Here is a 12,455-nt window from a genome sequence, read left to right on the forward strand (position 1 = left end):
CATTATGGAAAATTTGATATGGTATTAGTCACAGCTTAAGCTATATAATTCCATATTGTTATTGATAATGCCTGAAATTATTGTGTCACTAATGAAAATTGGATTTTATATGACCGCATTGAGAACTACTATAAATAAAAACAGAAGAAAACTGATACAGTTTCTAATATTTGCTTCAAGTAACCCCTTCTTTTTCCAATGCAGGTCAAAGTCAGTTGGTTATTTAAAGGGGTTGTAAAGGTTCGTCTTTTATTTTGTAAATTGGTTCCTTTAAGCTAGTGCATTGTTGGTTCACTTACCTTTTTCTTCGATTTACCTTTTAAATGTGTTTTTTCTTTGTTTGAATTTATCACTTCCTGTTTCTCCTCAGTAAGTTTTCCACCATCATCCGAGCAGTGGAAAGTCATTTAGAATAGCTTACTGTGGAGGAACAGGAAGTGAGAAATTCAGACAAAGAAAACAAAGAAAAAAAACATTTAGAAGGCAAATCGAAGGAAAAGGTAATTGAACCAACAATGCACTAGCTTAAAGTAACCTATTTAGAAAATAAAAAACAAACCTTTACAACCCCTTTAACTCTATATTCTCCAAGCATCACCTTATTTTCCTCACTCCCATGCTACTCTGCTTGGCTGTTGGTACCAGGGAAGGGCAATGTAAAGATATTGGACTGCTTTCGCATCCCAATGTGACAGCACTGGGCCAATCCACAAGGAACCAACACTGTCAGATGAAAGAAGAAAAGTGAGTCACATGCTCATACCAAGTATATTCTAACCAGGGCCGGACTTACCATTGGCCTTGACTGGGCTCAAGCCCAGGGGCCCCACCCAATAGGGGGCCCCCTTTAAAAAAAAAAAAAAAAAAAAAAAAAATTTTTTTTTTTTTTTTTTTTTTTAGGGGTCCGGAGGTCCCCAGGGCCCCGGACGGCAACCCCCCTTTTTTTTATTTATTTTTTGTAAAAAAATGTTTTTTTTTATAAATTTTTTTATTTATATAATATATATATATATATATATATATATATATATATATATATATATATATATATATATATATATATTTTATTATTATTATTAAAGGGCCCAGGGGTCTCCAGGGCCCCGGATGGCAACCCCCCTTTTTTTTATTTATTTTTTGTAAAAAAATGTTTTTTTTATATATTTTTTATTTTTATATATATAATATATATATATATGTATATATATATATATATATATATATATATTTTATTATTATTATTAAAGGGCCCAGGGGTCTCCAGGGCCCCCGGATGGCAACCCACCTTTTTTATTTTTTTATAAAAAAAATTACATTTTTTTATATATATATATATATATTTTTTTATTAAAGGGCTCAGAGGTCCCCAGGGCCCCATGTGGCAACCCCCCCTTTTTAATTTTTTTTATAAATGTTTATTTTTTTATTTTTGTTTATTTTTTTATTTTTTATTAAAAGGCCCAGAGGTTCCCAGGGGCCCAGAGGTCCCCAGGGCCCCCGGGTTTGGCAACCTCCCTTTTTTTATGTATTTTTTATAAATGTTTTTTTTTTTATTATTAAAGGGCCCAGAGGTTTATTTTTTCTTTTTATTAAAAGGCCCAGAGGTCCCCAGGGCCCCGGATGGCTACATATATTTATATATATTTGTTTTCTTCTTTATTTCTTCTTTTTTTTGTAAAGGCCCCCCCGCTTCTCAATTTGCGGCAGCCCCCACGCTTCTCAATTTCAGGCGGCAGCACCCCCACCCCCCCTAGGTTCTCTGCTTCAGGGGGCCCATGCCTTAAGCTGTGCAAGGGGCCCCAAAATTCCTGATGGCGGCCCTGCGCATACCTCCCAACACGCACGGATTCTGTGGGACTTTCCCGCACAGACAGCTTCTTCCCGCAGTCCCGCAAAAGGGTTAATTTTCCCGCACTGCAAGAGGAGGCAGCACGGAAGCAGGAGGAACCGGAGTGGTGTGTGGAGGACTGTGGCTGCTGAAGGGAAGAAAGCCGAGAGCCGGGCTAATGACAGTCTGTGGCCCCGGCTGTTGGCACAGGTGAGAGGCACTCCCCCCCTCAACAACTGCAAAATCCCCCCCCGCTCAACAACTTTAATGCGCTCCCCCCCGCTCAACAACTTCAATTCGCCCCCCCCCGCTCAACAACTTCGATCCCCCCCAATTCTCGGCTCCAGGGGGCCCCTTCAACACTCAAGCCCAGGGGCCCCCACCACCCTAAGTCCTGCCCTGATTCTAACCTCTAACCAAAATATTTGTAAGATGAAAACCATTTGGGCACATGGTTTGCCATGTGGGCCAGCATAATAGGATAAATGATAAGTATGATAATGATAAGTATTTTAGTATAAAAAAAAGTAAGTTTCATACAGATATAAAATGTATATGTACTGTATATATACTCTATATTGTCAAAAGTATTGGGACATCTTCCGTTACACACACATTAATGTTAATGGCATCCCAGTCTTAGTCCGTAGTGTTAAATAGTGGGTTGGCACACCCTTTGCAGCTATAACAGCTTCAGCTTTTCTGGAAAGGCTGTCCACATTTGTGAGGTCAGGCACTGAGGTGGACGAGAAGCCCTGGTTCGTAGTCTCTGCTCGAATTCATGCCAAAGGTGTTCTATCGGGTTGAGGTCAGGGTACTGGTCCAAATCATTTGGTGAAGGGGGAATTTAAAAACCACATACAAAAGGACTGAACATGTTCACATACTTAAGTTAATAAATAATAAATAAATAACTATTTCTAAGGAGTGTGCTTTTCATCTGGGAAAATTTAAAAGGTGGCGTCAAACACTCCAGTAGCGCAGTCCACCGCTCTACACCACTTGCCTTTAAGACGGTGTATTTTTCATGTGTTTAATAGATGTGATGTATATTGGTATGATGATTTTAATATTTCAAGGCCACTTATAGCCTGTGTTTACTTATTTTTTCTAAGAAAATTGTTCAGGATAAAAAAAAAAAGATGATTTTTTATCTTGTATTGTAGCTTTGAGAAAATATCAAAGCTTCAGAGACAGACATCGGGCATTGACAACAGTATCATAAAAGGGAAAATAAACTGCACTTTAATCTAAACAAAAAGGGAGAGTATAGCCTCAATTAAGACTGATAAATAATATATCAATGTGCCATCATCCAGAATATACAATTGAAATTGAAAATTGTAATTTCATTACATTGCCTTTCTGATCTGTGGGGCCTGTCCCTAATGCTTTTAAATTGTATATTGTTTTATGTCAATAAATATTTTTTTATATTATTCTATGGTCATGTTATCAGTGCCTTGAAAATCCTAGCCAACACCTTTTTGACCTGTAACTATTGATAGGAAATAGGTCTCAAGCAGCCTTTACCCTATACTCATTTGGTCTCATTTTTTCAATTGCACTAAAATGATAAATGGAGCTGCTCTCTCGCACTAACAACACAAATTAATTTAACAATATATGAACTGATACGCTCATAACATTTTAGACAAATGATTAGTCCAAAACAATAAGTGAATCAAAAATGATGTAATAATAATAGTCCCAAGGAACTAGTGAAGAAGCTTGAAAGGATGTATCCTGGTGCCTTCTTATTTGTTCTTGAGTCATTTCTTTATCTTCTCTTTCTTCCTTTTCCCCCTCTTCTCCCTCCCCACCCTGTTCCCCCTAGGGTCTCGGGACTCTTTGGCTGACGTCGCTGTCAAATTTTTTTACAATTTTTTATTTTTCCCACCGCAACTCTTTTTTACCCGTCGCAATTCACAAAACCTTGGCGCAACGTAACTTCACGCAAAGCACGTCGGGAAAATAGCGTCGGGAGCATGCGCAGTACAATTACATTTGAATTGGCCCGCCTTACGCCGGACTGATTTAGGATACACCGCCGCAAATTTCCAGGTAAGTGCTTTGTGGATCGGGCACTAACTTAGGCAATTTGCGGCGGTGTAACTTAAATCGGAAAAGTTACGTTGCGCCCGCTGGTTGTGAATCTGGCCCATAATGTTTGGGGGTTCTAAGTAATATTCTAGCAAAAAAAAATAAAACGGATTTTAACTTGTAAGCAACAAATGTCAGAACTAGGCTTAGGCATGAAAGGGATAATAATATTATTCAACACAAAGATAATTTGGGTTTTTTTGCTTGCCATGTTCAGCTCAAATGCTAAATAAATAGTAACTGATACAATAAATTCTGGTCTCAGTATAATTTATAAAGTTTAAGGTTGCTTCTGGTTTAAAGAATTGTTTAGATAATCTTTCTGGTTCACAGTAGGGAAAATACAACATATCTGAACTAAGTCATTAAATGACCCACCTTTATAGGGATCTTTTACTTTTTTAATTTCTGTAATCTGTGGTTCTTCCTTAAGTGGAACACCTGAATCTTTTGATTCTTGAGGACTAGAGTCAGATGTCTTTTTTTGATCTACAGTTTCTTCACATATCTTTGGAACTTCTAGCATTGCCATTCTTCGGGTTGTACCAGGAGAACGTCTTTCCACTGGAGGAGACTGAGATACCAAAAGTGAGCTGCTTTTTCTAGACAACCCAGGCGATACATTGGGGCTCCCTTTTTTGGAGGGTGGAGTTATGGCACCCATGTTACCATCATCTTGACCCTCTAGTTGCTTAGGAAGATATATCTTACGGCGAGCACCAGAAGCCAGCTCCTGTGGTGTTGCCGAAGGGATTAAAGATAAGTTCTCACTAGACCTCCATTTACGATTGCTGTCTCTTTGGGGTTCATACAGCATACTTTCAGGTGCATTCTCAGAAGGTAGGCTACCGACAACTATAGAAGGAACAGATAATGTAGCTATGGGATTTGATCCTGCAGCTATTTTAGCTGCAATTTTTCTTGAAGTGGAAGGACTAAAACTTAGATCTTCTTTAGTTAAGAAGGTTTCTTCACTAATGCCCTTTGAACTTCTCTTTGGTGTCACTGGACTCATTGGAGCACTTTCCACTTGGGCTATTTCCCCTTTCCTTGTAAAATCTGTGATTCTCCTGGGAATTGCTGGACTTATTGTCAATGAATCTGCACTTTGAACCATATCCTCTTCAGATGATGGAGACCGTTTCCCTGAAGTGGAAGAGGAATGCATGCTTACTGGACTCAGTGGAGAGTCACTCTCCTTTCCAGATTCATAAACCTTCCGCGAACTTGGGGGACTTCTTTCAGGTGAATACATGTCTCCGGACAATTCTTGGTGAGCTTCTGTCAAGTTTCTTTGGCTATTTGTTTTCACTTTATGGTCTTCAGTGTCTGCTGTTTTAATGTGAAATAACATCATCAAAGAATTTTTCAGGGTTGTTACCAGACTGTGATCCTGTTTATCTTGATGTTGTGATACATTTTCCTGAACAAATTCCTGCTCTGATTGTAAAGAAATTTGTTCAGTGGAAGGCAGCTCTGTTTCAATTACCTTATCTTTGAAGGTTGAACTGCTAATTACCAATTGCTCAGATTCTTCATCATGTCTCATGTTTGGTGGCAAGGCTGGCATTGAAACATGTTCTTCAGCCTGCTGTAGATTTAATGGAGCTTGCAAGGAAATAGGATCTACAGAGCTTTCATCCTTAGTAGTCACTCCAGACTCCAAAGCTTTTTTCACATCGCGAAGGAGGGTCACTACTGACTGGTTTTGATCACGTAGTAATAATTTAGATGGACTGTCTGCTGTAGGATCAGCATCCTGTACATTTTCAGCTATTTCTGAAACATGTTCTTGAGTTGGTAATTCTGATGATACTTCAGATGTTAAATCTGTTTCTGCTACGGTTTTGTTCACTTGCTCAGTTAAATGTATTGCTCTAGTGAGAGAGCCATCTTCTAACAGTGGTTCATTGTGTCTGGTTTCAAATTGGTGTGCCTTGAGTTTCTTCTCCTCCTCCTCAGTCATCTCAACTTCAATGGAACATGTACCTACAATTTCTGGGAGTTGTATAGACTTTTTAGTTGGAAGCACTGTAATATTAAGTAAGCTTTTGTCACTTTCTAGAGCCTGTTTCTCATGTAATTGCACATCAGATTCTAGTTTTGAAAGAGATTCTGGTTGCTCAACCTGAGTCACAGCACTCAGTGCAAATGTTTCTTCTAGTGTAGTAGACTCTTCAGTTTCCATATGTATTGGTTCTGGTGAGTGTGGACATTTCAAATTATTCTTCTGTTCAATATTTTCTTCTGCTTTTTCAACCTTGGTTTCACTACTCTCAGTAAGATTCGTTACAGGAGTTCCCATGTATTCTGAGAGCCCTGGCATCTGAAAGAAATATACCGGTGCGGAAATAAATCAATTGGTATTTTTCATAAAATACTCAGCATAATTGAGTTTAAAAACCCTAACTTTTATTGATCTATACGTATTCACTTATATAGTATAAATGGGCACATTTTGGTAAGGAATTCCAAAAGTGACCAAAAGCTCTCCACTAAAGTACTGAAAAGAGGGTAAAAAAATACATCACTTTCAATATGAAATAAAAAAAAAAAGGAGTTTATTCCCCAAAGACAGTGGATGGAGCAATGACAATCATTCTTTAATGCCCCAGTTGCAATTGTGGAGCAAACAGCCCAATAATATTAGGTTGTATCTGTGCTATACACCAGAAGTTCTGGATGCACGTTTGATCTCTGGGACATAAAGGTTTGCATAGCTCTACCTACTCTCTTTAAATGAGGACCCCTTATTTATGGATTTTTGATAGAAGTAATTAGGATGAGAAGCTTTAATCACAATAACAGTGATAGTTATTATTATAAGGTCATCAATTTAAGCTTGATTTAAGATATTGTGAGCTGTGAATAAATCTTCAGTAAAACTAAAAACTGTTTCAAAACATATATGCTACCTCCTGTATCTTGGCCTTTTGAGCTTTTGCCTTCTCAGATTGAGTAGTCTGCGCCTTTGCCTTCTGTGTCTCTACTTCCATGGCCTCTGCCATTTGTGCCTCTGCTTTCATTTTCTTTTCCCTTTGTGTCTCTTTTTTAATTTCCTCTGCCTTCTGTGCCTCCACCCTCTGTGCTACGGCCTTCATGGCCCCAGCCCTCGGTACCTCAGCCTTTTGTGCTTCTGCTCTCTGTGCTTCTGACTTTATTACCACTGTTCTCTGTTCCCCTGCCTCTATTGCCGCTGCATTGTGCGCCTCTTCCTTCAATGCCTCTGCCAAATGTGCATCTTCCCTAACTACCTTAGCCCCCTGTACCTCTGCCTTCTGTGCCTCTGCCCTCTGTGCCTGTGCCTTCATTGCCACTGTTCTATGTTCCCCTGCCTTTATTGCCTCTTCATTATGTGCCTCTTCCTTCAATGCCTTTGTCAAATGTGTCTCTGCCTTAATTGCCTTAGCCATCTGTACATCTGCTTTCTGTACCTCTGCCCCCTGTGCCTCTGCCTTCAATGCCTCTGCTTTTTGTGCCTCAGACTTTATTGCCTTATCTTTCTGTGCATCTTTTGTCTGGGCCTCTGCTTTCTGTGTATCTGCCCTCGTTTCCTTTGCCTTCATTGCCTCTGTCTTCTTTTCTTCTTCCCCCTGTGCTCCTGCCCTCTCTTCCTCTGCCTGTTGTTCTTCTGCCTTTATTGTCTCTGTCCTATGTGCCTCTGCTTTTATTGTCTCTATCTTCATTGTCTCTGCTCTCTCTATTTTTGCCTTCTGTGCCACTGCTCTCTGTGACTCTGCATTCTGTGCCTCTGTCTTCATTGCCCCTGCCTTTTGTGCCTCTGCCCTCTGTACCCCTGCTTTTATTGTCTCTGCCCTCTGTGCCTCTGCTTTTATTCCTTCTACCTTTATTGTCCCTACCCTCTTTACCTCTACCTTTTGTGCCTCTGCCCTTTGTGTCTCTGCCTTCATTGTCACTGTTCTCTGTTTCCCTGCCTTTATTGCCACTGCATTATGTGCCTCTTCCTTCAATGCCTCTGCCAAATGTGCATCTGCCTTAATTGCCTTAGCCCTCTGTACATCTGATTTCTGTACCTCTGCCCTCTGTGCCTCTGCCTTCAATGCCTCTGACTTTATTGCCTTTTCCTTCTGTGCATATTCTGTCTGGGCCTCTGCTTGCTGTGTCTCTGCCCTCTTTTCCTTAGCCTTCATTGCCTCTGCCTTATTTGCTTCTTCTTTCTGTGCTCCTGCCCTCTTTTCTTCTGCCTTCATTGTCTCTGCCCTATTTGCCCCTGCCTTTATTGTCTCTACCTTTATTGTGTCTGCTCCCTGTATTCTTGCCTTCTGTGGCCCTGCCCTCTGTGACTCTGCCTTTATTGCCTCTGCCTTTGTTGCCGATGTCTTTATTGTTCCTTCCCTTTGTGCCTCTGCCTTCTTTGCCTCTGTCCTCTGTGTCCCTGCTTTTATTGCCTCTGCCCTCTGTGCCTCTGCTTTTATTTCTTCTACCTTCAGCGTTTCTACCCTCTGTACCTCTGCCTTCTGTGCCTCTGCTCTCTGTACCTGTGCCTGCATTGCCACTGTTCTCTGTTCCCCTGCCTTTATTGCCTTTGCGTTATGTGCCTCTTCCTTCAATGCCTCTGCCAAATGTGTATCTGCCATAATTGCCTTAGCCCTCTGTACATCTGCTTTCTCTACCTCTGCTCCCTGTGCCTCTGCCTTCAATGCCTCTGCTTTTTGTGCCTCTGAATTCATTGCCTTCTCCTTCTGTGTATCTTCTGTCTGGGCCTCTGCTTTCTGTGTCTCTACCCTCTTTTCCCTAGCCTTCATTGCCTCTGCCTTCTTTGCTTCTTCCTCCTGTGCACCTGCCCTCTTTTCCTCTGCCTTCTGTTCTTCTGCCTTCATTGTCTCTGCCCTATTTGAATCTGCCTTTATTGTATCTGCTCCCTGTATTGTTGCCTTCTGTCCCCCTGCCCTCTGTGACTCTGCCTTTATTGCCTCTGCCTTTGTTGAAGCTGTCTTCATTTTCCCTGCCCTTTGTGCCTCTGCCTTTATTGCCTCTGCCCTCTGTGTCCCTGTTTTTATTGCCTCTGCCCTCTGTGCCTCTGCTTTTATTTCTTCTACCTTCAGTGTCTCTACCCTCTGTACCTCAGCCGTCTGTGCCTTTGCCCTCTGTACCTGTCCCTGCATTGCCACTGTTTTCTGTCTCCCTGCCTTTATTGCCTCTACATTATGTGCCTCTTCCTTCAATGCCTCTGTCAAATGTGTATCTGCCTTAATTGCCTTAGCCCTCTGTACATCTGCTTTCTGTACCTCTGCCCCCTGTGCCTCTGCCTTCAATGCCTCTGCTTTTTGTGCCTCTAATTTCATTGCTTTATTCTTCTGTGCATCTTCTGTCTGGGCCTCTGCTTTCTGTGTCTCTGTCCTCTTTTCCTTAGCCTCCCTTGCCTCTGCCTTCTTTGCTTCTTCCTCCTGTGCTCCTGCCCTTTTTTCCTTTGTCTTCATTGCCTCTGCCTTTTTTGCTTCTTCCTCCTGTGCTTCTGCCCTCTTTTCCGTTGCCTTATGTTTTTCTGCCTTCATTGTCTCTGCCATATGTGCCTCTGCTTTTATTGTCTCTACCTTCATTGTCTCAGCTCTCTCTATTTTTTCCTTTTGTGCCCCTGCCCTCTGAGACTCTGCCTTCATTGCCTCTGCCTTTGTTGCCCTTACTTTTATTGCTTCTGCCCTCTGTGCCTCTGCTTTTATTGCCCCTGCCCTCTGTGCCTCTGATTTTATTCCTTCTACCTTTGTTGTGCCTACCCTCTGTACCTCTGCCTTATGTATCTCTGTCCTCTGTGCCTCTACCTTCATTGCCACCGTTCTCTGTTCCCCTGCCTTTATTGACTCTGGAATATGTGCCTCTTCTTTCAATGCCTCTGCCAAATGTGTATTTGCCCTAATTGCCTTACCCCTCTTTACATCTGCTTTCTGTACCTCTGCCCCCTGTGCCTCTGCCTTCAATGGCTCTGCTTTTTGTAGCTCTGGCTTCATTGCCCTATCCTTCTGTGCATCTTCTGTCTGGGCCTCTGCCCTATTTTCCTCTGTCCTCATTGCCTCTGCATTCTTTGCTCCTTCTTCCTGTGCTCCTGTGCTCCTTTCCTTTGCCTTCTGTTCTCCAGCCTTCATTGTCTCTGCCCTATTTGCCTCTGCCTTTATTGTCTTTACCTTTATTGTATCTGCTCCCTGTATTCTTGCCTTCTGTCCCTCTGCCCTCTGTGACTCTGCTTTTATTGCCTCTGCCCTTTGTGCCTCTGCTTTTATTTCTTCTGCCTTCAGTGTCTCTACCCTCAGTACCTCTGCATTCTGTGCCTCTGCCCTCTGTACCTGTGCCTGCATTGCCACCATTCTCTGTTCCCCTGCCTTTATTGACTCTGCAATATGTGCCTCTTCCTTCAATGCCTCTGCCAAATGTGTATTTGCCCTAATTGCCTTACCCCTCTTTACATCTGCTTTCTGTACCTCTGCCCCCTGTGCCCCTGCCTTCAATGGCTCTGCTTTTTGTGCCTCTGACTTCATTGCCTTATCCTTCTGTGCATCTTCTGTCTGGGCCTCTGCTTTCTGGGCCTCTGCCCTCTTTTCCTTTGTCCTCATTGTCTCTGCATTCTTAGTTTCTTCCTCCTGTGCTCCTGTCCTCTTTTCCTTTGCCTTCTGTTCTCCTGCCTTCATTGTCTCTGTCCTATGTGCCTCTGCTTTTATTGTTTCTACTGTCATTGTCTCTGCTCTCTGTATCTTTGCCTTCTGTGCCCCTGCAATCTGTGACTCTGCTTTCATTGGCCCTGCCTCTATTGCCCTTACTTTTATTGCCTCTGCCCTCTGTGCCTCTGCTTTTATTCCTTCTACCTTCAGTGTCTCTACCCTCTGTACCTCTGCCTTATGTGCCTCTGCTTTTATTGATTCTGCCTTCAGTGTCTCTACCCTTTGTACCTCTGCCTTCTGTGTCTCTGCCTTCATTGCCACTGTTCTCTGTTGCCCTGCCTTTATTGACTCTGCAATATGTGTATTTGCCCTAATTGCATTACCCCTTTGTACATCTACTTTCTGTACTTCTGCCCCCTGTGCCTCTGCCTTCAATGCCTCCGCTTTTTTTGCTTCTTCCTCTTGTGCTCCTGTCCTATTTTCCTTTGCCTTATGTTTTTCTGCCTTCATTGTCTCTGCCATATGTGCCTCTGCTTTTATTGCCTCTACCTTCATTGTCTCTGCTCTCTCTATTTTTTCCTTTTGAGACCCTGCCTTCATTGCCTCTGCCTTTGTTGCCCTTACTTTTATTGTCTCTACCCTCTGTGCCTCTGCTTTTATTGCCCCTGCCCTCTGTGCCTCTGATTTTATTCCTTCTACCTTTGTTGTCCCTACCCTCTGTACCTCTGCCTTATGTGTCTCTGCCCTCTGTGCCTCTACCTTCATTGCCACCGTTCTCTGTTCCCCTGCCTCCAATGCCTCGGCCAAATGTGTATTTGCCCTAATTGCCCTAGCCCTCTTTACATCTGCTTTCTGTACCTCTGCCCCCTGTGCTTCTGCCTTCATTTGCTCTGCTTTTTGTGCCTCTGACTTCATTGCCCTATCCTTCTGTGCATCTTCTCTCTGGGCCTCTGCCCTCTTTTCCTTTGTCCTCATTGCCTCTGCATTCTTTGCTCCTTCCTCCTGAACTCCTGCACTCTTTTCCTTTGCCTTTTGTTCTTCTGCCTTCATTGTCTCTGCCCTATTTTCCTCTGCTTTTATTGTCTCTACCTTCATTGTCTCTGCTCTCTGTATTTTTGCCTTCTGTGCAGCTGCACTCTGAGACTCTGCCTTCATTGCCTCTGCCTTCTGTGCCTCTGTCTTCATTGCCCATGCCCTTTGTGTCTCTGTCTTCTTTGCCTCTGCCCTCTGTGTCCCTGCTTTTATTGCCTCTGCCCTCTGTTTCTCTACTTTTATTGCTTCTACCGATATTGCCCCTACCCTCTGTACCTCTGCCTTCATTGCCGCTATTCTCTGTTCCCCTGCCTTTATTGTCACTGCATTATGTGCCTCTTCCTTCAATGCTTCTGCCAAATGTGTATTTGCCTTATATGCCTTAACCTTCTGTACATCTGCCCCCTGTGCCTCTGCCTTCAAAGCCTCTGCTTTTTGTGCATCTGACTTTATTGCCTTATCCTTCTGTGCATCTTCTGTCTGGGCTTCTGCTTTCTGTGTCTCTGCCCTCTTTTCCTTAGCCTTCATTGCCTCTGCCTTCTTTGCTTCTTCCTCCTGTGTTCCTGCCCTCTCTTTCTCTGCCTTCTGTTCTTCTGCCTTCATTGTCGCTGCCCTATTTGTCTCTGCTTTTATTGTCTCTACCTTCCATGTCTCTGCTCTCTGTATTTTTGCCTTCTGTGACTCTGCCTTCATTGCCCCTGCCATTTGTACCTCTATCTTTTTTGCCTCTGCCCCCTGTGCCCCTGCTTTTATTGCCTTTACCCTTGTTGCCTCTGCCCTCTGTACCTCTGTCTTCATTGCCCCTGACTTCTGTGCTTCTACAAAAACTGCCTCTGCCTTTTGTACCTCTGCCCTCTGTGCTTCTGCTTTTATTGCTTCTA

At 42.8% G+C, this 12,455-nt stretch overlaps 1 protein-coding gene across 4 annotated transcripts in view; it reads right to left on the minus strand.

Moving 5' to 3' along the window:
* Positions 1-12,455, minus strand: part of ALPK3 (alpha kinase 3) — a 162,563-nt gene that overhangs the window by 14,268 nt on the left and 135,840 nt on the right. For 2 of the 4 annotated variants that reach the window (XM_040343100.1, XM_040343099.1), the window contains one exon: positions 4,310-6,257. In XM_040343100.1, coding sequence (XP_040199034.1) covers positions 4,310-6,257 — 1,948 coding nt within the window. Of the gene's footprint in view, positions 1-4,309; positions 6,258-6,846; positions 12,454-12,455 lie in introns of those variants that run through there. The other 2 variants (XM_040343097.1, XM_040343098.1) reach the window with 2 other exon arrangements.

Source organism: Rana temporaria, chromosome 3 (assembly GCF_905171775.1).
Source record: "Rana temporaria chromosome 3, aRanTem1.1, whole genome shotgun sequence".
In the NCBI taxonomy this organism is placed as follows: Eukaryota; Metazoa; Chordata; class Amphibia; order Anura; family Ranidae; genus Rana; species Rana temporaria.